Below are 20004 nucleotides of genomic sequence, written 5' to 3'. Positions count from 1 at the left end.
ACCCTGTCCTCATCCCCTTTATCTGCACCATCGTACAGACCCTCAAGCATAAACCTGCATTTCTCCAGTTGGTTTGCAGGCGCAGGGAGGGTGAGGAAGTCACCCAGGGCTGCCGGGTGGCTAGTGGCCTCCTCACGTGGAAGCCTGCTTTTTGGCCCTGCCTCTAGGCTTTCACACACAAGCGCTTGGTGGCAGGAGGAAGTACAGGGCGGGCAGGTTTCGTGTGCAGCCAGCCGGGCCATTCTGGCTCTGCCTGCCCAGGAGCAGCGCCCCCGCTGTGGGGCTTCCTGGCTCTGCATTTACAATCTGCCCTTATGTTGCACTTGGAATGCGGAAGCTCCTTTGCAGCCGCCTGGCTCCCCATTTTTCTAGGCATCCTGAGCGCCCCAGCCGGGCTGGCTGGCAGATCGCAGGAGGGTTGGGTCTGCTTTCCTGGTGTCGCAGGGCCAGGTGTTTCATTGCAAAGGGATCCAGCCCCTCAGGCCTTGCGAGCGATCCGGGATGCCCGCCCCCTGCAGGCCAACTTGGGAATAGCACTGTTTTGAAATGTCTGCAGGCTGCCTTTAAACTTAACTCAGATTCCTTACCCAGCTCTGCACAGAGATAGTTGAAAATACAAAGAATCATAGAGAAGAAAGTGAAAAAACACCCAAATGCATTCCTACAACCCAAGAGCATTGTGGGCCAGGTTAGAGGGGATTTGGTGAAGTTTTAATTGCAGGGTACATCCTGCCCGCCTGTGCACCTTCCCTGCTCCCTGGCTCCAGTCTCAGGCGTGATGGGTTTGGCCTTCTCGGGACTCCAGGATATTCCTGGGGAAGTCAAAGACCAGCAGGAGGACAGCTGCTTGGTAAAGGAACCGGGTCCCCATTTCCATGTGCCCTCGTGGGCAGCTGTGCCCGGGTGTGGCCCCATGTGGGTCTCCCTGCCTGCTTCCCTGGGTGCCTGACTGTGTCTGGGGCGAGTGAGAGCCCCTGCTCATGAAGCGGTCGGAGCGTGTTCTGGTCTTGGTGTTAGCAGCCAGGTCCACGTTGCCTGGCGCCAGTGACTTAGCCCTGAGCTCTCCTCGTCCCCAGCACTGGCCGAGTAAAGGGTGCATACAGCGCATGAGACAGTAACTGCAGGTACTCATGTGAAGCATTTACTCCAGCACCTGGCATCTAGGAAGGGCTCAATAAATGCTGGCCACGCCCCATCACTGTCATGGGAGTCACCAGGCCACGCCCATCACTGTCATGGGAGTCACCAGGCCATGCCCATCATTGTCATGGGAGTCACCAGGCCACGCCCCATCACTCATTAGAGTCACAGGCCACGCCCCATCACTGTCATGGGAGTCACCAGGCCACACCCATCATTGTCATGGGAGTCACCTGGCCACGCCCCATCACTGTCATGGGAGTCACCAGGCCATGCCCCATCACTGTCATGGGAGTCACCTGGCCACGCCCCATCACTGTCATGGGAGTCACCTGGCCACGCCCCATCACTCATGGGAGTCACCAGGCCATGCCCCATCACTGTCATGGGAGTCACCAGGCCATGCCCCATCACTGTCATGGGAGTCACCAGGCCATGCCCCATCACTGTCATGGGAGTCACCTGGCCACGCCCCATCACTCATGGGAGTCACCAGGCCATGCCCCATCACTGTCATGGGAGTCACCAGGCCACGCCCCATCACTGTCATGGGAGTCACTGGCCACACCCCATCACTGTCATGGGAGTCACCTGGTCACACCCCATCACTGTCATGGGAGTCACCTGGCCACACCCCATCACTATCATCAGAGTCACTGGCCACACCCTGTCACTGTCATGTGAGTCACTGGCCACACCCCATCACTGTCATCAGAGTCACTGGCCACACCCCATCACTGTCATGGGAGTCACCAGGCCACGCCCCATCACTGTCATGGGAGTCACTTGGCCACACCCCATCACTGTCATCAGAGTCACTGGCCACACCCCATCACTGTCATGGGAGTCACCTGGTCACACCCCATCACTGTCATGGGAGTCACCTGGCCACTACCATTACTGTCATGGGAGTCACAGGCCATGCCCTGTCAGTGTCATGGGAGTCACAGGCCACGCCACATCACTCATGGAGTCAATGGCCACTTCCCCCATCGCTGTCATTGCTGTTATCCAGTGGCCATGCCTGGTATTGTCACTAAGAAGTAATAGGTGCCAGTGGTTAACCAGGTGGCTCACAGGCCCTCATGCATTTGATCTGCGCCTGGATTCCATGAAAGACATTTTGTCACTCTCTAATTTCTTTATTGGTTACTGTTTGTAACTGTAACCAATTTTAAATCAGGAGATAAAGCTGTTTTTGGCTACACCCCTCCCTTCGTTCTTCCCCACCAGAGTCCTTGGCCTGGGCCCTCGGCTCCTAGTCCTTGGCGGGTTCCGCCAGCCCCTCAGTGAGGGGGTGCCCCCGAGGGCGCTCACCGTCAGCTGGTGTGGCCCTGGTCTCTGCCCTACATGGCATACGTGCTTCTGAGCACCGGCTGCCTGAATGAGCAAGCCTGGATGGTGCCGGCTCCGGCCTTCTTCATCACACTGGGGTTCTCCTAGTGCACTCGGACTGTCCCACACTGAGGGAGCCCCTGGGGCTCTGAGAGCCCCCACAGGGGGTGGCCAGTGCTAGCCAAGCAGGCGGGTGGGCTTTGTGTGGAGCTGGGCGCCAGAGTCTTCTGCAGTGCTGGGCAGGCATCCTGTCAGGCCAGGGAAGGTGGCTTTGCTGGCCTCCCAGGGTGGCAGCCTCAGGATGAGCCTGGTGATGGCACTTCCATGGCACCCGTGTGGGCTCAGCACTACAGTCTCAGCCATTGGCATGGGGACCTCAGAACCTCAGCCAAGCCTCGTGGAGGGTGTGAGGCATGTTCCCAGCCATCCGTTCCTTTACGGATGAGAGCCCCAGGCCCTGAGAGCCAGGTCCCCTGGCCACTGGGTGGATGGCCTGGAGCCTGGGAGCTCCCGTCCCTGGCCTTTGCCGCCGCTCTGGCTCCCAGCCCCACAGCAAGCTGCCCAGCCCCCAGGGCCCCAGCGGCGGCAGCCGCAGGAAGGTGCCCACCCTGCCTTGGGGGTCGACTCCCTACTGACCTGAGAGGTCAGATCCATATGGTGCCCCTCCCACCCCCTGCCAGATGGGTGAGGCTCCCTTTGGAGAACTAAACTAGGTGTCCTTTCCGAGGGCCTCCAGAGCGGTCGAGGACCACCAAGTCACCGTCTCCGATGAGCCTGACTTGAGGCTGTGGGGAGAAAAGGCTCCCGGAGGGGAGGGGGCGGCGGAGACACCAGGACCGAGGCGGCATAGACGCCACTTTCTGCTCCTCGTCGGGCCCATGTCCTGCTGTGATAGTGGCAGTGAAGTCTCGGAGAAACCTCTCGTTTTCAGAGTTCACGCTGTAGAAGCGATGGGCTCCGCAGGGCAGGTGGCAGGTACCATAGCGTTAGATGTCAGAATACGGCTGTCTTTCCTTTTGGAATGCTTAGCGTGACATCCTGTGTTTATCATCACTTCGGGCTGAAACTCACAAAGCGGTTGACCCAGACTGATCACGATGGTCTGTTAGGGCTGCCGTAACAGAGTCCCGCACACCGGGGGCTTACACACCAGGATTTCTCATCTCCCAGTCCTGGGGGCTGGAAGAGGGAGACCCAGCCGTGGGCAGGGCCGGCTCCCCTCCCTGGGCCCTCCCGAGGCCGTCCGTCTGTGCGTGTCGGTGCCCTGACCTCTTCTTCCTTTAAGGATGCCAGCCCTGTGGGGTTAGGACCCTCTCTCTCCAGTGCCCTCCTTTTACCTTAATCACCTCCATCGCCAAAAACAGTCACATTCGGGGGTTCCAGGCCCGTCTCGCCTCCTACATATGACTTTGGGAGGATGCAGCTGAGCCTGTAACACCGATCAAAACAGAACGAGCCACTTTCTGGTTTGCACTGCTGTCCGCACGCTCATCCACACGTCTCCCCTGTGCCTCGTTGGGCCAGCAGCAGGACCACAACTGGCCTTTGAGAACATGGAGTTGCAGGGCCCTGGGGCAGCCAGGGGCTTGGGTCGAGTAAGGCGTGTGTGCATGTGTTTGGCCAAGAGAGAGTCTCTGGACCAACGGGCAACTCACTTCCCAGCCCAGTCAGAGCTGAAATGACGTGAATATTGCTTTCTAGCTGTTCGGCTGTGCCATCCCCAGCTCACATTATAACCACACGCTGTAGGAGAAACGCCGAAGCATGGAGTGGATTTAAATCAGTGTGTCTGGGGCACAAAACCAAGTGGATGCCCTTGCTGTCCATCTGCAGTGCAGTGGACTCCGCACTGCTCGGCTGCACTGCACAACTCCAGGGGGTGCTGTCCCATGTGCTGTGAATTTAGGCTTGTAGATTTGTCACAGCAGGTGTCCAGCAGGTGGCAGTAAAGTGTTTGAAGAGAGGAATGCCCTTTTCTCTATAATTTACACCAAATTATGGGGTGATAAAAGCTGGGCCCTAACTGGGGTGAACCCCATATTTTGTGGGGTGACTTCTTCAAATACACATGGCCAGGAGAATCACAGGCAGTGGATGGACAGTGGAGCCTCACGCATGTGCATTTTCCAAAAAGCAACTCAGGAAAATGCTTAAGATACTTGAGTTTGTGGGGTGCTGTTTTTTCTTAAATTTCAGTTATTCTGTGACCCCTGTCAACCCTTTTAAGCTGCCAGAAATCACAACACGCTTTTCATAAAAAGGAAAAAGGGTTAGTATGGCCTATGAGGGAGAGAATCATTCTTACCTTGGTGAGCTTTGAGGTCTTTGTGTCAAGCAAGTACTAATTTCTTTTTTTAATTGTCAATGACTGTTTCAATTTCACGCTTACAGAGGGTGGCAAGAATCCACAAAGAACTCCCACACGCTTGTTCCTCAGAGGCCACTTTGCATTTTGCCAATTGTCCTGATAATGTCCGTCATAGTAAAGGATCCAATCTGGGATCCCACGTCAAAGCCTTCCACCTGGGAGAGGTCCCCAGCCTTCCCTCGGTCCGCGTGGTCTCTTTAGGAAAGGACAGGGTTGTCATTTCTGGAGGTTGTCTCTCAAGTCGGCCTTGTTCGTGTTTCCCCATGATGAGATCCGTGATGTGCATTTTGGCATGACTATCACAGAAACGATGCTGTCTTCCTGGCATGGCATCCCGTCCGACGGCATGTTGCTGGTGATTCTAACTGAGCAGCTGATCAGGTGGAGGGCACAGGTTTCTCCACTGTAGTTTCTCCTTCTGTAGTTAGTAAATATTTTGTGGGATCTTTGAGACTGTGGCAAATCCCTTTCCTTAGGCCGCGTCTACCTGCTCATTGCAGCGTCCTTTGGTCCTTGGCGCCTGAGCGGCCGTCACTACTGCTCTTGCTGAACAGGGAGGGACTTGGCACTCCCATCCTCACTCCTACCCTTGCTGGGTGGCTCCGTGTCATCAGGGAGAGCATTCTCCTCTTATTTGTTCACCGGTGTATTTGTGGCACTGCGGCCTCATGGAGCTCCGTGTACCCAGCAGGTAGTCCTCCGTCCCTGGTGTCCCTCTGGCCAACGGCAGCCCCTTCAGGAGGGCTCCTTTGTCCTTTGGAGATGTCCCCTTTGTCTTTGCTCACGTCCTTTCCTTCTAGCTCGACAGGTATCCAGGATCATCTTGTTCTTTTCCTGTCTTGGCCCTGGAATCAGCCATTTCTCCAAGGAGCCCTGGCTCTTTTTGAGTATAGAGTGGGATTTAGACCCCAAAATCGGGGTATCAGGTGTGCTCACTGCTGATGAGCTGTTGCTGGTCCCAGGCCCTCCTAGGAGGGAGAGTTAGGGGTGTGCGTGCACAGGTATGTGCGTACACACACACATTTTCATCTTCACTTCTCTGTATACTGGAAACCGTGTGTTCACACTGAGACCTTCCAATCCCGTCCAGTGCCAGCCCTTCCGCTGCACCACGCAGTGACTGCCTTCTTTGGCAGTGAGAAGCTGAATCCCATTGTCCTTCATTTACTTACTTGTTGCTCAGCCCCCTGAGTGCAGCCTGTCTGCGGACCCATCGGCCCCCACTGGTTCCCCCTCCGCCCACCAGGCTGCCCGTCCCTTAGCAAGCTGTGGCCTCCATTACGCAACAACCAGCCGTTTAAGAGAAAAGACCAGCAGAGAGATGATCCTTTAAAAAAAAGTGAATGGTAGAATTTAAGATTGTAGGATGGTGGGAGATTTTATTTTTTGTTTTAGCATTTATACAGATTTTCTAGTCTTGTTTGTGTTAACACAATAGGCACACAGAAGGAAGGATAGAATGGGAACAAAGCCCTTACGGTGATTCTTTCTCAAACGCTCTGCCCAGAGCTAAGGGCCCTGTTTCATCTCTCAGGGTTGATTGTATTTTGATCTTTGGTGAGGAGAGAGTGATGCCATCCTACTGAGGGAACTGAAAGCCTCGAACTCTCAGGTTTACCGGGGCAGGGGCATAATGAGTCTGGACCGATTGTCAAATGCTTTTCTGCTACTCAGGCTCTCTTTATTGCCTGTAGAGCGATTACATTAAACCATAACAGAGTCCTGCCTCCTGGACGTCCTTTAGGAGAGCTGATCAGCCAGGGCTCCTGCAATTTAAGGAACCGAAGTTCCAACTCTGACTGGTTTAAGGGGAAAATGAAAATTATGTATAGACTTGACGTCCTGAAAAGTCCAGGCCAAGACGTAGCTCAGAAGGGCTGCAGTGATGCTGCTTGGCTCTGTGAGGTTTTTGCCCCCGCCTCTGGCCCTCTCCTGTTCTCTCTCTCCAGCCTGCCTTCTTTTTGCCCCCCGTGACTCTTTCATCTGCATGGGTGGGCCCCAGCAGCTGTGGGGTCCTGTAGTTTTTTCTGTGGTAGGAGAGAACTTTGTTTTCCCAGTATTTCTGACAAATGTTGCAGTGTTGGGCCCTCAGCTGTCACCTGGGCGTCCCCACCCATGATGAGAGATGGAATATGCTGATTGCTCGGGCCTGTGTCCTGGACCCACTGCAGGTGGAGTGGGGTAGGCCACCCCCTGACCTCTGAGAGTGGGGTCAGGGTGACCTCAGAAGGAAAACGCAGGTACCCTTGCCCAAGAGGAGGATATGGGAGATGGGCAGCGACAGTAGCCACACCTGCAATGACAGTGTACTTCATCAATGAGGTCATTTTGCAGGAGACACAGCAATTGTGAGTGGTGTTTCCAAGGGTTTTTTTAAAGCTCATCCAATTAATAGTCTTGATATCTTTCCCGTCACCTTTCCTTCTGTGAATTGGTGGAGGGCTGTGCTTTCGCACGGACTGTGCGAAGATGGAGTCCCCTCTGTCCATGTCACTTAGCAGGAACACACGCTGAGTGACAGCTCCTGACTGCCCCACAGTGCCTGCCCTGGCGGCTGGCCTTTCCCCTCCCTCTGGCTGCCTCCCACCCACGGTGTGAGAAGTGTGGGGTCAGGACCACCATCTCCTGGCCTTTTGGGTCTCCTTGTCCAGGTTGTTACACATCACGGGGCAGCTGGCCATTCAGCGGCCTTTCCCAAGGTGCCCAGGAAGTATGGGCGGGTGGGGGTGTGTCAGAACTGATTTCTGCCTGGGGAAGAGGGCCGGCCCAGTGCGGAGCAGTGTGCACCAGACCCCGGGGGGCTTCCCCGTGAGCAGCTGTGGGGAGGCGCCAGCCTGTGCCATGCATCCTTGGGGCGTAGAGGGGCCCCTCATCCACATGATCACCCAGGAACTACGCGAGGAACTGGGTTTGTGGTTCCATGTGGGTACATAGGCTCAGAGGTGAAAGTTCTGGAAGATGGAAGGTCTGGGGGGCAGGTCCACATCTGTTTGACCCTGGAGCCCTCTTGGCTACTGCATCATACACAGCTCTCCTGGAAGGGCTCAGTGGGGTGGGTCCCACTCCAGGGCTGCCCACCACCTGCCTCCTGCAGCCTCCTAAGGGTGGGTTGCATTTTAAAGCCATAGCTGGGGGTCCCCTGGGAGGAGGACAGGCAGGGCGCACGTCCCTCTCCACAGCGGGGTCTGTACGCGCCCTGCCTGGCTCTTCTCACGCCTCCTCCTGGGGCTCGGGGAGCCGCCGGCTGTGCATGCTGTGGGGCGGGCTGCTGAGGCCAGGGGGAGGACGTCCCACGTGGCTCTGGGCTCCAAGGCCCCGGGTCTGAATGGAAGGACCCTCAGGACCCCTTTGCCGACCCCCTGTCGGCAGCGCAGCCCAAGTCCTCAGGCCGGTCGTGAGCATCCTCCTGCCTGGCCCCCAGCCAGGGCACTGCAGGGTTGATGTGGTGGGGCCCCTGGTCTGGCATTGGGGCGGGCTGTGGTCGGGCTTGGGTGTCCCCCGTGGGCCCTGATTCACAGCATGGACTCTGCTTCAGGCCTGCAGGTATGGACACGTGCAGCACCTGGAGCACCTGCTCTTCTATGGGGCCGACATGGGGGCCCAGAACGCCTCGGGGAACACGGCCCTGCACATCTGTGCCCTCTACAACCAGGTCAGCGGGGGCAGCGGGGCAGGGTGTGTGTCTGGGCCGCCTCGGGCTGCAGTGACAGTTCCCACAGCCGGGGCCCTAAAAAGCAGGCATTTACTGTCACAGCCCTTGGAGGCTGGAAGGCAGAGGTTAGGGGGCTGGTCCCACTTGCCATCCCCCCTCCTGGCTTGCACACTGCTGCCTGCTCGCCATCTCTCTTCCTGCCTTGCGCACAGCCTCCTGCTCACCGTGTGCCCGTGTGGCAGAGAGTGAGGGAGCTCTGGTGTTCTTTTTATAAGGCCCCCCATCCCTTCCTGTGGGGTCAGCCTCATGACGCACTTAACCTCAGTCCTCCCCGGGCCCCACCTCCTTTCGCCCTGGAGTTGGGGCTCTGGCGTGGGACTCTGGGGGCACACAGTTCAGTCCAGAGCTGTGGGTGACCTTCATCTGCCTCTTTGAGAACGATTATCCCTATTAGAGAAAAGAAGAAACCAAGTCAAGGGGAGAAAAGAGGGTGGCCCCAAGGCACAGCTGCTACAGGCCCCAGGTGGACTTGGGATGCGGGTCTGTTCAACAAGGCCATTGTCTCACAGTCCCCTTTCTGGGAAAGACACAGAAGGGGCGGTTGGAGCTGTAGCACGTGGACGGTGTGGCCGACGGAGCCCCCTGCATAGTTCAGGTGCCGTCAGACCTCGGTGGGGCCACCGTGCAGCCTGCACCTGAGTCTGTTCCTGACCCCATCTGTGGACATCCCAGCCCGAGCCCCTCCGGCCACTCTGAAGTCCCCCTTTGTTTTCAGCTGTGAAACCCTCCTGAGTTCTTTGCCCTGGAAAACTGTGCGTCCTTCCAGACCCAACTCAGACATCCAGCCCTCCATGAAGCCTTGCCTCCAGGGGCCCTGACAGTTGTATTTTTTGCTGACAGCCTTTGTTAACCAAACAACTTCTGCAACACAGCCCTGGTCACCCACCCACGGCCAGGCCATTAGTATGCCCTCCCTGGTGGCCCTCTTTCCCTCTGCCTTGGGGACCCACCTCCGCAGGGGTGTAAACCCCCATCTTGCAGGGTCTCCCCTGTGCCTGGCATAGGAGAGCAGCTCAGCCTGGTAGGTTTGGGGTAGTGTTTCAGCCGCGCCTCCCAGAGTACTCTGCAAAGCTGGCTTCCTCCTTCCTGACAGCGACCCTGTGGGGTCTGCTTGCAGCTGGAGCCCTGCGCCTTCCACTGTGCTGGGCCCCGGGGCGGCTGTGTGAGCCTGGAGGTACCATGCTCAGCTGCGTTAGAAAAACATCACGAGGCCTGGCTTGGGCTGGGAAGGCATCTGTGCCGACATGTGCTTCTTAATGACTGCTTCAGAGGGGAAAGGCATTCCTTAGTTCTCCCCAGTAGATTTCAAGCATATTTTTATCATTGAAAAACAAAAATGCAAAAACAGGAAAAACATGTTTTTTGTCACTTGAAATAATTGTGGGCAGGATAGTCTTTGAAAGCGTTGGTGTTTTTCTATTAGAAAAGGTTGGAACATTTTGGAGGTGTGTATTCTGAGTGTGTAATGAGGCTGGGTCTGGCTGGTGTCACTGTGCATGCGCGCCTCTGTCCCCACCCCGCGGCCAGACCCCGAGCTGGGTCTCAGGAGCCCCTGCTGCCTTGTGCCTTTGGAGGACTTTTCCTGAGCATTTTCTCCTAAGTTTTTCTTAGCAGCAAGCTTTGTCTGTAAGGGGCCACTTGGGAAATGTTTTTGGCTTCACAGGCCACGTGGACTTTATCGCAGCTACTCAACTCTGCCACAAAAGATGCACAGATGTGTGGCTGTGCCAGTGAAACTCTACCCAGGCAGTGGGTCGGTTTAGGCTGTGGGCCGTAGTTTGCTAAGCTTGGGCATGGAAAGCTACACCCACACCCTCCCTGGACTTCCTGTGGACAGACTCCCCTGCTCCAGGGCTGAGTGACTTCCTCCTGGCAAGCAGGGAGCCCCTGTGGGTGGTGCCCCCCTCCAGGGCCCTGGGATCCCTAAGGCTGCCCTGCTCCAGCCCCACCCCCACCCCCAGTCCCCACACAGCCCTTGGCAGCATGGGTAGAAGTGTGCAGGTGGCCCCACCTGTTTGGAGTACCTGTCTTGCATTACTTCTTGGGCCATTGTTGAGGCACAGGCTTGGGGGCCCCAGGGTCCCTGCACGCCTGGGATGGAGCCTCGTGAACCCCTCGCAGTCCCCCCTGGGATGCTGCGCAGTCTTCAGGCCTCCCCGGCACCGTCGGAGTGTCGAGCTCACGCAGTGAGCGGAGCCTGTCCAGATGGCACCCCAGTGCGGGCCTGAGCACAGCTGCACACACGGCCCCTGGGTGCTTGCCTGAGCCGTCCGTGAGGCGTGAGGTGCCCAGCCTTCATCCAGCCTGCGCCGTGTGCTGCACTTGATCCCTAGCACCCCCGTCCTGCCGTGTCACCCACATTCCAGGCGCCTCCTGTCTGTGCCAGTCCCCACTTCCTGCACGTGTGATGCATGTGGCCCATTGGGCCTGCTCAGTGCAGATGCAAGAACCGACTCTGCGCCTCTAGGCAGAAGAGGGTGGCGTGCAGGGCACACATCCAGGGCAGGGAATAATGGGGAGGGGGAGACTGTTCCAGGGTGTGGACGCAGGGTCTTTGAGTCAGGGCAGGATTCAGCGAAGGAATAAGATGCGGCCTCAGTGGCCTCAGGGCAGTGACATTGTGCCGGGAGCTGTGGCGGTCTGGGTTCCATTTGGTCCAAACCATTACCGTGCTGGTTTCTTGGGCAAATTCCTCCTCTGTAATGTGCGGATAATTATACCCAACTCTCAGGGTTGCTAAGAGGCTTAGAATAGAAAGCAGACATATGGTATGCCTGGCACACAGTAGATGCTCAGCAAAGAGTGGCTTTGACGATGATGACGGTGGTAGTGGCGATGAGGTCGTCATGTGATGCGACGATGAAGGGGATGGTCACGGGGGTGGCGACGGTGGGGGTGAAGGCGGTCGTGGTAATGGCGCTGCTGTTCATCCGCCTTGCCAGGCCTCTTTATTAAATTTAAAAGCACCCAGGTTTGTAGATTGATGTGTGTGTTTTATCAATTTCAGGCAGGCCTCATCTGCACACTCCTAATTTAAACACACTGTGATCAGAATATTCTCTCTTCTCTTATGAAATCAACTAATTAGGGCTTTGATTGTAAGCAGCGAATTGTGTCTAATCTGCCAACTCCCTCAGCCGCCTGCCGGCTTTCCAGGAGCCCCAGAGAGGGGGTGCAGCCTAGTGTTTGATTTTCTGCCTGGATAATAAAGGGAGGGAGGGAGTTTTAGGTATCAAGGGTTACCAGGCCAGGCCGATTTGTCTGGAAGATAAAAAATACGCCCTGCCTCTCTGGAGCAGGCCTCTCGGTTCTAGTGAGGGCTGATGGGAGGGGTGGGCTGTGCTCTGTGTCCCGCACCCTGTGCTCGGCGTCATCAGCACCGCGGGGCCATCCCGGGGCAAATGTGCTCCTGAGCATCGAGGTGTGCGTCCTGCTCGGCGTCCACACGGTCTTGTCCCTTACGTCTCCTTGGGGGTCTTTGGTGGCTCCTGTCGGTTGTCATCCTGGATCTGGGTCAGGAAGTCAGGGTTTGGGCCAAAATAGCTAGCAAACAGCAAAGCCGGGTTTGTTTCCCTGCCCTGTATTCCTTCCCCACCAGGCAGCAGTGATGTGGTCCAGAGGGGGGCGGGGATGGGCTCCCCAGTGTGCAAGTCAGAGAAGGGTGCGCGTGTGCCCCAGCATGTGTGGGCCGTGGTCTCGGGGGTGTTCGGTGCGTGCAGCCAGGCTTCCAGCCCCATTCCGGTGCCATCAGCGTCCCAACTCTTTCGACCTTACCTTTTCCCAATCTCACTCATTTCAGCTCTTCCTCGATTTCTGTCTGCCCAGACAGGCTCGTTTCCAAGGATATGCAAACTGGGACTGAGCCTCTGCGTTGCAGTGTGGAGGACTTAGTGAGTCACGTCTGTGACATTTAAGTGGGGACTGCCTGAGCGCGGCGGGGATGAAAGGCCTGGGCGGGAACTGGGAATCCGGCGTTAAGTCCCCTTGGATGTTGACGGCAGTGTTGGGCACACCTGTCATCAGCGCATGTCTGACGCCCTCTCTGCTCCCGTGGCCAAGCCTGTCTGCGCGGACGGAGCCCACTGCCGCCTCCTCTGGGAGCGCCGTCCACGGCACACGCCCCCCACACCTCCTGCGGCCCTCAGCCGTCCCTCTCCTAACCTGTGCCGGCCCCGTGGCAGCACACTTCTGACTGTGGCTCCCAAAGCAAGGCTGCCCTCCTGACCCTCACCGTCCCTCTGTCCCAGGTCTTCTCCCCTCCCTGCTGTCCCCTTCCCACTCATCCTTGCCCAGGCCACTGGCATCTCCCCTTGATGGCTGCTTTGGGGAGGGAGCCGAGGGAGCAGACCCCACAACCTCTCCTCCTCCTGGACTTTCTTCCCCCTAAGCCACGTCCTGCAGGCCCTGGGCTTTGTGCCTGCAGTTAGTTCGTGTCCCTGTGATGGGAACCCCGTCCACGCAGAAGCGAAGGCCCTCAGCCCCTGGCCAGCTCACCCTCTGCCCCTCGGCCTGGCTTCCTGAGCCCAGCCCTGAGGCCCCTGAACTTGCCTTGCTGGTTGTCACATGGCGCTTTTCTTGACTTTTAGGTCTCAGCTGAGAGACTGCCTCCCCCGAGGGGCCTCCCCTGACCACCTGCCCTCGCTCTCTGTCACATGGCCCTTTCTCATCACTGGCTCAGTGCCCTGTGTCCCCAGGGGCCAGCACGACCCCTGGCATGGCAGAGCTCAGTGTCCTTGTGTGCCCGAATGACCATCTCTGGGTCTGCCTCCTCACGAGGAAATGAAACTGTTGGCATTTGTGCCTCAGGAGGTGGTGCGTGGAGAGGGTGAGCCTCAGAGGTGCCTGGCGAGCAGAGGAGGGCACGTCTGTTCAGGGAAGTGTCTCTGAAAAGCCATGCCAAGAAGGCAACAGGCAGTGGAAACATACTCTGCCCCATGCTTTGCGCTCAAAGAAGATGCTGGCCGCTGCTCTGGCTGTACTCCGCAGACTGGTGTGGAGGGGCGAGGACGCACCTCAGTGTGTCGCACCAGATGCACTTGGAAGGGCACCGGGCAGCTGGTGGCCACGCGAGCAGCGCTGATGCTCCCCCAGCGATCGCACACCTTCTCCCTTGTCTCCGTTACCGAAGCTGCGGCTTTCACACCCCTTCCGGGCCTCTGCTGCCGTGTCTGTGCAGTGGGCCTGCTCTTAGCCTCCAGCAGGGATGCAGCACTGCAGAGCGCATGTGTGCACACTCACGCCAACACACGTGTGCATGCTAGCACAATGCACCTACACACATGCCAGCTCACATATTCCTGTGCACACACATGCATGTGCCTGTGCATCCTGTGCACATGCACGCACACGGTGTAACTGTTACTAAACCCAAAGATTGCCCTCTGATGCTGAGTAGCTGTCGGGATGTGGTCTCGCTTGAAGGTCTGGGACTATCACAGTGAGGATCGTGTCCCCAGGGGTGGGTTAGTATGACTCAAGGCCATCCCTCTGTGAGCGCGTGAAGGATTCTCCTGGGGTCCTGGCTGGGTTCTGCCTGGGAGGGTGTGCAGGGCAGTGCCCAGTGGGGGTTCACTCTCAGCCTTTGCATAGGTGAACATCCTTCTTGATGGCAATTTAGTTGGACGTTGGGGGCCCCAGGACTGCCCCAACAGGGCCTTGTTTCTGGGTTTGGATGGGCCAGGAAACTGCCAGCAGGATGGTCCCCCCAGGCTGCTCACTCAGGGCCCCATCCAGTTCAGTTCAGGGGTGACCCTGGGGCAGCCTTCAGGTCCTGGAGCCTCCGGTGGGGTCCCCTGCTTGCTGCCCTGGGGGTTTTGCTCTCTTACCTGTCCACTGCCCCATACACACCCCAAAAATGGTAGCCTGCTGAAATTCCCCCCCGGCTGCCCACCCTGTCTCCTGTGGGCTCTAATAGCCTCCTTCCCACCACCAACGCGTCCCTCACTGTGGCATCATAATGCTGCTGTGATTAACTTACTCTGCGTTGTCAGTAACAGAACCCAGCTAGGGGTAGTTCAGGGAGGAGGGAGGGTGCTGGGGTGGCCTCTAGGAGCAGGGCAGGGGCAGGGAGGGCAGCACACAAGAAATGAATGCCAGTTGCCTTTTAGAAACATTAAGCAATGTAAGTATAGAAAATAATAACAGGAGATTCCTCCCGCTCACTTTGTGGGCGTTTCCTTCCTGGGACAGTAAATCCTGGTAACTGGTACCTACCTTTCCAGACATATTCTTTACTCTCCTACAATAAAGACTTCAAGTCTTAAAACATAATAGAAATTAAGCCTGTGTGTTGTTCCAAGACTTATTTCCTACTTAGAAGTTCCTGGATATATTTCTTGTCAGTTTTTATCGATCTGCTCTGTTTTTTTCTACAACCACCAAGGCAAAGAAAGTTCTAGAATACATACTCACTTTCTCTTATTTTAGGAGATTTATGCCATCTCCAGGTTTTCTCTTCCTGTATTTTTTTTTTTGCATTTTTTACTTATGGTATTTCACTTATATTTATACACATGTGCGCAAGATCTCCTGTAGAATAGTCTTAAAAAGTGGAGTTGTTTGACCATGGGGTGTGCATATTTTAAATTTTTATGGAGTCTGCCCAGTTGCTGTGCAAAGTGTATGCAGCAGTTGGTCATCAACCGATAGTGTACAAGGCTGTTTTCCTTCATCCTTGCCACCCTGATGAATGAAAAATACCCTCTCTTTTCACTTTGCATTTATATTTCCCCAGTTTCTTGTGAGCTGAGCCTCTGGAGAAGATTTGGACCCTTTACGTGCCCCTGTGTTACAAACAGATTTCTTGTGTTCCATTTACAGGACAGCTGTGCACGGGTCCTGCTGTTTCGAGGTGGAAATAAGGAATTGAAAAACTACAACAGCCAGACCCCATTTCAGGTAAAGGGAGGAGATGTCAAAAACAGGGGACACCTGTGTGTGCATTGTTGCTAGGTGGTGCTGTTTCTGTAGCTCAAGTCTATGTGCTCGACGTGAGGTTGGCACGTCTCACTGGGATGGTGTCTGTGTGTGGAGGCTGTGTCCCTGGACCTCCATCTCTCAGTGCTGGAGCTGCCAACATATTTCAGTTCCCTGCTCACCGCTGGCTTCCTCCCGTGGACCGAAGCATGAATAATGCAGCGACTCATCTATGTGGAGTGCTCAAGACGGCGGCCTCGGAAAGGCTGCCATCGTGCAGCTGGTGGAATGTGCTGGCTCCCTGCCCTTCCTGGAAGCAAGGAGCTTTATGAGATTCTCATGGGGAGGTGGCTCGTCACCCATCTGGCACCCCCACTGGGCCTGCTGTCCCAGCACAGAGGGAGAGCAGCCCCTACCCAGCTTGGTCATGGTCTTCCACAGTGGAGTGCATGGTAAAATAGGTGTCCCACAAAATTCATTCACTATTTTGACAGGTTCAAAGTGTGCCATTCAGTGGCATTAAGTATATTCATGATGTGGGGCGACATCACCACTGTGTCGTTAAGAATGTGTTTTGTCACCCAAAAGAAAAACCTGTGCCCAGTGGGCTGTCCCTCCGTCCCTCTGCTCTGCCCCTGGACAGCCACTTATTTGCTTTCTGTCTCCATGGCTGTGCCTGTTCTGGACATAAATGGCATCAACACAAAAGGTGGCCTTTCATGTCTGGCTTCTTGCACTTGGCTTAGTGTCGTCCAGGCTCCTCCACGTGGTGGCTTGCGGCACTGCCTCACTCCTCAGGCCACTGTTCCCTTGTGTGGGTCAGGGGCTCACCTGGTTTTGATACAGCTGAGCAGGTGGTTCAGGGAGAAAAGCCTGTTCTTTGGTTAAATGTTCTAATATCATACAGATGCTTTTTGATCCTCAGCATAGTCAGAAATCTCCACTTGACTGAAAATTGACCATGATTTTTCTTTAGAAATAATTTTTACGTCTCACTGAGCTGAGAGAGGCCTTTGATTTAGAGCCACTTCCATGGCTGATTTTACTAACTTCTCAGACACTGCTGATGTATCTGGGCTTGATGTGGAAGATGAGCCGCTTCAACCCAGAAACTGGGCTTGACGTTCATGGCTACCATTCAGAAGGTTCCAGGTTCATTAACAGCAGAGGGCCTGTATTTCGGTCCTGAATCTTGCGGCTTGCAGATGTCTAAGGGATTGTAGAAGTGAGTTCTTGGTTTGCTGGTAAAGTTACTGCCTGAGAAACGTGCTCTTCCCGGTGGTGATCAAGAGGGAACTGTGGGCTCCTTGCATTTCACCATGAGCTGCCTCTGTTCCTTTGCGCTTAGCTACGGGTTGGTGATCTTGGTTTAAAGAGTTTTTTTGCCATTAGATAATATATTTCCTTGGTCCTTTTTTTTTTAAGTCATAACTTTGTTCAGATTGCTTAGGAACTAGCAGCTAATGGTCTTTGGTTCGTGGTAAGCAAGCACCCAGATAATGAAACAAGCTGTTCCTGACTTGGCTGTGTTGTGCTTTGTAACTGCCAGGCGGTGCTCCAGGGCTCCAGGTCCCTGTTGGTGGCCTCCCTGCCACCATGGGCAGTGGCCACGTGGAATGGGGAACCCATTCTTGTGGGAGTCCTGGCAGGATGCTTGGTGCACCCTCCCATCAGCAATACTGTACCAGCTGAAACCCAAGCCCGTCTGCCTCTATTTTGCTAACAGTAATCAATCAAGTGCCGTGACGGTTCTGGAAGACAAGTTGCAGAACACCCTTGAGTGATACAACTCTGCACCCTGCAGGCGTTGCTCACCTAACCCGTGGAATCAGTGCCTGGTCGCTTGCTCCGCATGCCCAGGTCAGGCTCTGCGCACGCATCGGGGGTCTGGTCTCCCCACTCCCCCCTCTTGTCCCAGCAATACAGAGAGTGAATTCAGTCTACGGATCCTTGCCTGTGACGTGCCCCCGGCTTCCCTTTCTATTCACTGCTCTTCCCCTCCCAGTTATGAGCACTGAACCACTGGCTGCTGAGCTCACAGGGGGATGGTGGCTGTGCTGCGTCATTTAACAGGGATCAAACGTGCTCACCTGGAAAACGATGCGATACCCAGCTGCTGTTGTGAACGCGGGCTTTTCTCAGAAATCCTGGTGTATTTGACAGCACTCATCTGGCCAGGCTTTTGCTTAATGATCTAATGCAAATGTCAGACCAGCAGCGTCAGCAAGGCTTAGGAACTTGAGAGAAATGCAAAATCTCAGGTTCCCCCCATTGTCACTGAATCAGAGCCTTTGGGGCCAACGTACGGTTCTCCATGTTCAAGTCAAGGCCTCTAGACACTCTGATGCCTGGGTTTGAGAATCTGAAGAGGGACGGGTGACTTTTTTTTTGCCCAAGGAGAAGAAGAAAGAAGAGGGGCAGCGCTTAGAACGTTACTTGGGTGGGCATCCCAGTGACGACGGCAGCTGCCCTGGTCGGCGTGGGCCACCGCGGCAGCGCACAGCCCGTGGGCTGAGCAACGGGCATCTGTTTCCCACAGTTCTAGAGGCGGGAGGTCCGAGGCGGAGGGGCAGCAGGTCTAGTTTCTGGTGGAGGCTTTCCTCCTGGCTCATGGGTGGTCCCTGTCTCACTGCCTCTCCTCTGCGTCTGTGGACAGCGAGGGGGCTTTCTGGGGTCTCTAATTCTCTAGTAGGAACAGTTCTTTCTGGGTAGGGGCCCCATACTCTAGCCTCATTTAACCCTAATTACCTCCCTAAAGGCTCTGTCTCTGAGTACAAACACACTGGGGTTTAGGTTTCAATGTAGGGATGATAAAGGAACAAAATTCAGTCTATAATGGAGATGGTGATGATGGGGTGACAGTGATGATGGGGTGATGGTGATGGGGTGGTAATGGGTGGTTTGGTGGTGATGAAACTTCCCAGTTGCACTAATGCGTCTCTAAATGTTATTTAATGTTCATCAACCCAGTGAGGTGGGCATTTTTATCCCTGCTTATAGGGGAAGTGGGATGACAGAGAGGTGGACACCTGGGATTCCAAGCTGAGTGCCGCCGAGTCTGTGGTCTCCGGGCCTCCTGGCTTTCGGTCCAGGGCTCTGGTGTCTGGGGTGAGGAAGACACATCCCTCTGGCGCGTGACTTACCGCGCATCCCGGCAGGGCACGAACAGCAGGGATCTTAAGCTTTTTAGGTAGCTCAGTCCAAGGGACCAAAAATATAAAAAATCTTCTGATTCTGAAGATAAAGAGACATACAAGGGAAAGAAGCCCGAAGAGGTGGGAGGTCTAACTGAAGGGCAGCTTGCAGCGAGGGAGAGGTGGGAACGACTGCTGCGTGTGCCCTGCAAGGCGCCGGTACCCCGTCACCCAGTGATGCACTGCGGGCTGAAGGCATTTTGTACATGTGGTTTGTGTCCATCATGAGTTCACTATAAGCAAAGCGCATGGCCCGCCACGCGGTGGGTGGGCTTCACCTGATCAGCTGGAGACCTTCAGATCAAAACCTGAAGCTTCCCAGGGAAGGAATCCTCCCTCAGGACTCTGACACCCTGCCTGAGGCTCCAGCCTGCGGGCCTCGGGGCAGCGCTCAGCTCCTGAACGTGACCTTACTGCTGTCCTGAAAGGTCAGGTCCTGGCGCTCATCCTTCAGACCCCATGGGCATCTTGTTTACTTTTGCCTGGGGCTCCAAACTGAGTTCCCTCCTGGCGTGATTAGAAGGAGGGCAACGAACAAGTCCTCCCGAGCCAGGCACGCTGCCCGACGGGGAGGCGAGCACCTCGCAGACGGCCGTGTGCTCCGTGACCTCGCTGGGCTCCTGCTCAAAGAGCTGCCCTCTGAGTTTGTGGACGGGCCAGTGACAAAGGCAGCCTGACATTTTAGGGACGTCTGCTTCGGGGTGTTGCACGTTCCCTAGGCCCCCGATGACATCTGCTCACCAGGAACTTCTGTTCCGTGTTCCCTACAGGCACCTTTCTAAATTTCTCGCCTCATTTAGCGCCTCAGGGGCGAAGCCCTTTGGTGATGCCTCCTTCCCTTGAAAGCCCCTAGAGCAGGGCCGAGGCGGTTTTGTTTGCTGCTGGGACCTTACAGTCTGTGTTACTGTTGTGAGCAGTCCCAGCATCTCTCCCGTTGTGCTGTCTTCTGTTACAAATGGTTTCCGTTGACAGTGGGAAATTGCAAAGTTAATGTAAGATTGTGCATTAAACACGTCTGTGAACACACCCGCAGACCCATGCCCACCCATGCACACACGCCCATCCATGCGCAGATGCACACTGCTTCTCTGAAAGAACTTACCTAACGTAGGGTTTGCCTGCACACACACCCACGCAGGCATCTGTGCCGCGTTGGCCCCCCGGGCACACCGTGACTCCTTCCCCTCTTTCCCGGAGGGACGGTCACAGGGCCTCCTTACCACCTCTCTTGCTCAGGGAGACCTGCCCATCAGACCCCTGTGCCACTGCCCATTATGGACCCTCACTCAGAAGATCACAGCTCGCCCTTCAGCTCACCTGGACACGTCACACCTGAGCTA

The 20004-nt window shown here is 55.8% G+C and overlaps 1 protein-coding gene across 5 annotated transcripts in view; it reads left to right on the top strand.

Moving 5' to 3' along the window:
- Nucleotides 1–20004, top strand: part of SHANK2 (SH3 and multiple ankyrin repeat domains 2) — a 471338-nt gene that overhangs the window by 111788 nt on the left and 339546 nt on the right. For all 5 annotated transcript variants that reach the window (XM_073217285.1, XM_073217283.1, XM_073217284.1 and 2 more), the window contains 2 exons: nucleotides 8379–8495; nucleotides 15375–15452. In XM_073217285.1, coding sequence (XP_073073386.1) covers nucleotides 8379–8495; nucleotides 15375–15452 — 195 coding nt within the window. The remainder of the gene's footprint in view (nucleotides 1–8378; nucleotides 8496–15374; nucleotides 15453–20004) is intronic.

This window comes from Manis javanica, chromosome 11, assembly GCF_040802235.1.
Source record: "Manis javanica isolate MJ-LG chromosome 11, MJ_LKY, whole genome shotgun sequence".
In the NCBI taxonomy this organism is placed as follows: domain Eukaryota; kingdom Metazoa; phylum Chordata; class Mammalia; order Pholidota; family Manidae; genus Manis; species Manis javanica.
The sequence above is the reverse complement of the archived record's forward strand: the minus strand, read 5'-3'. Positions and strand labels throughout refer to the sequence as shown.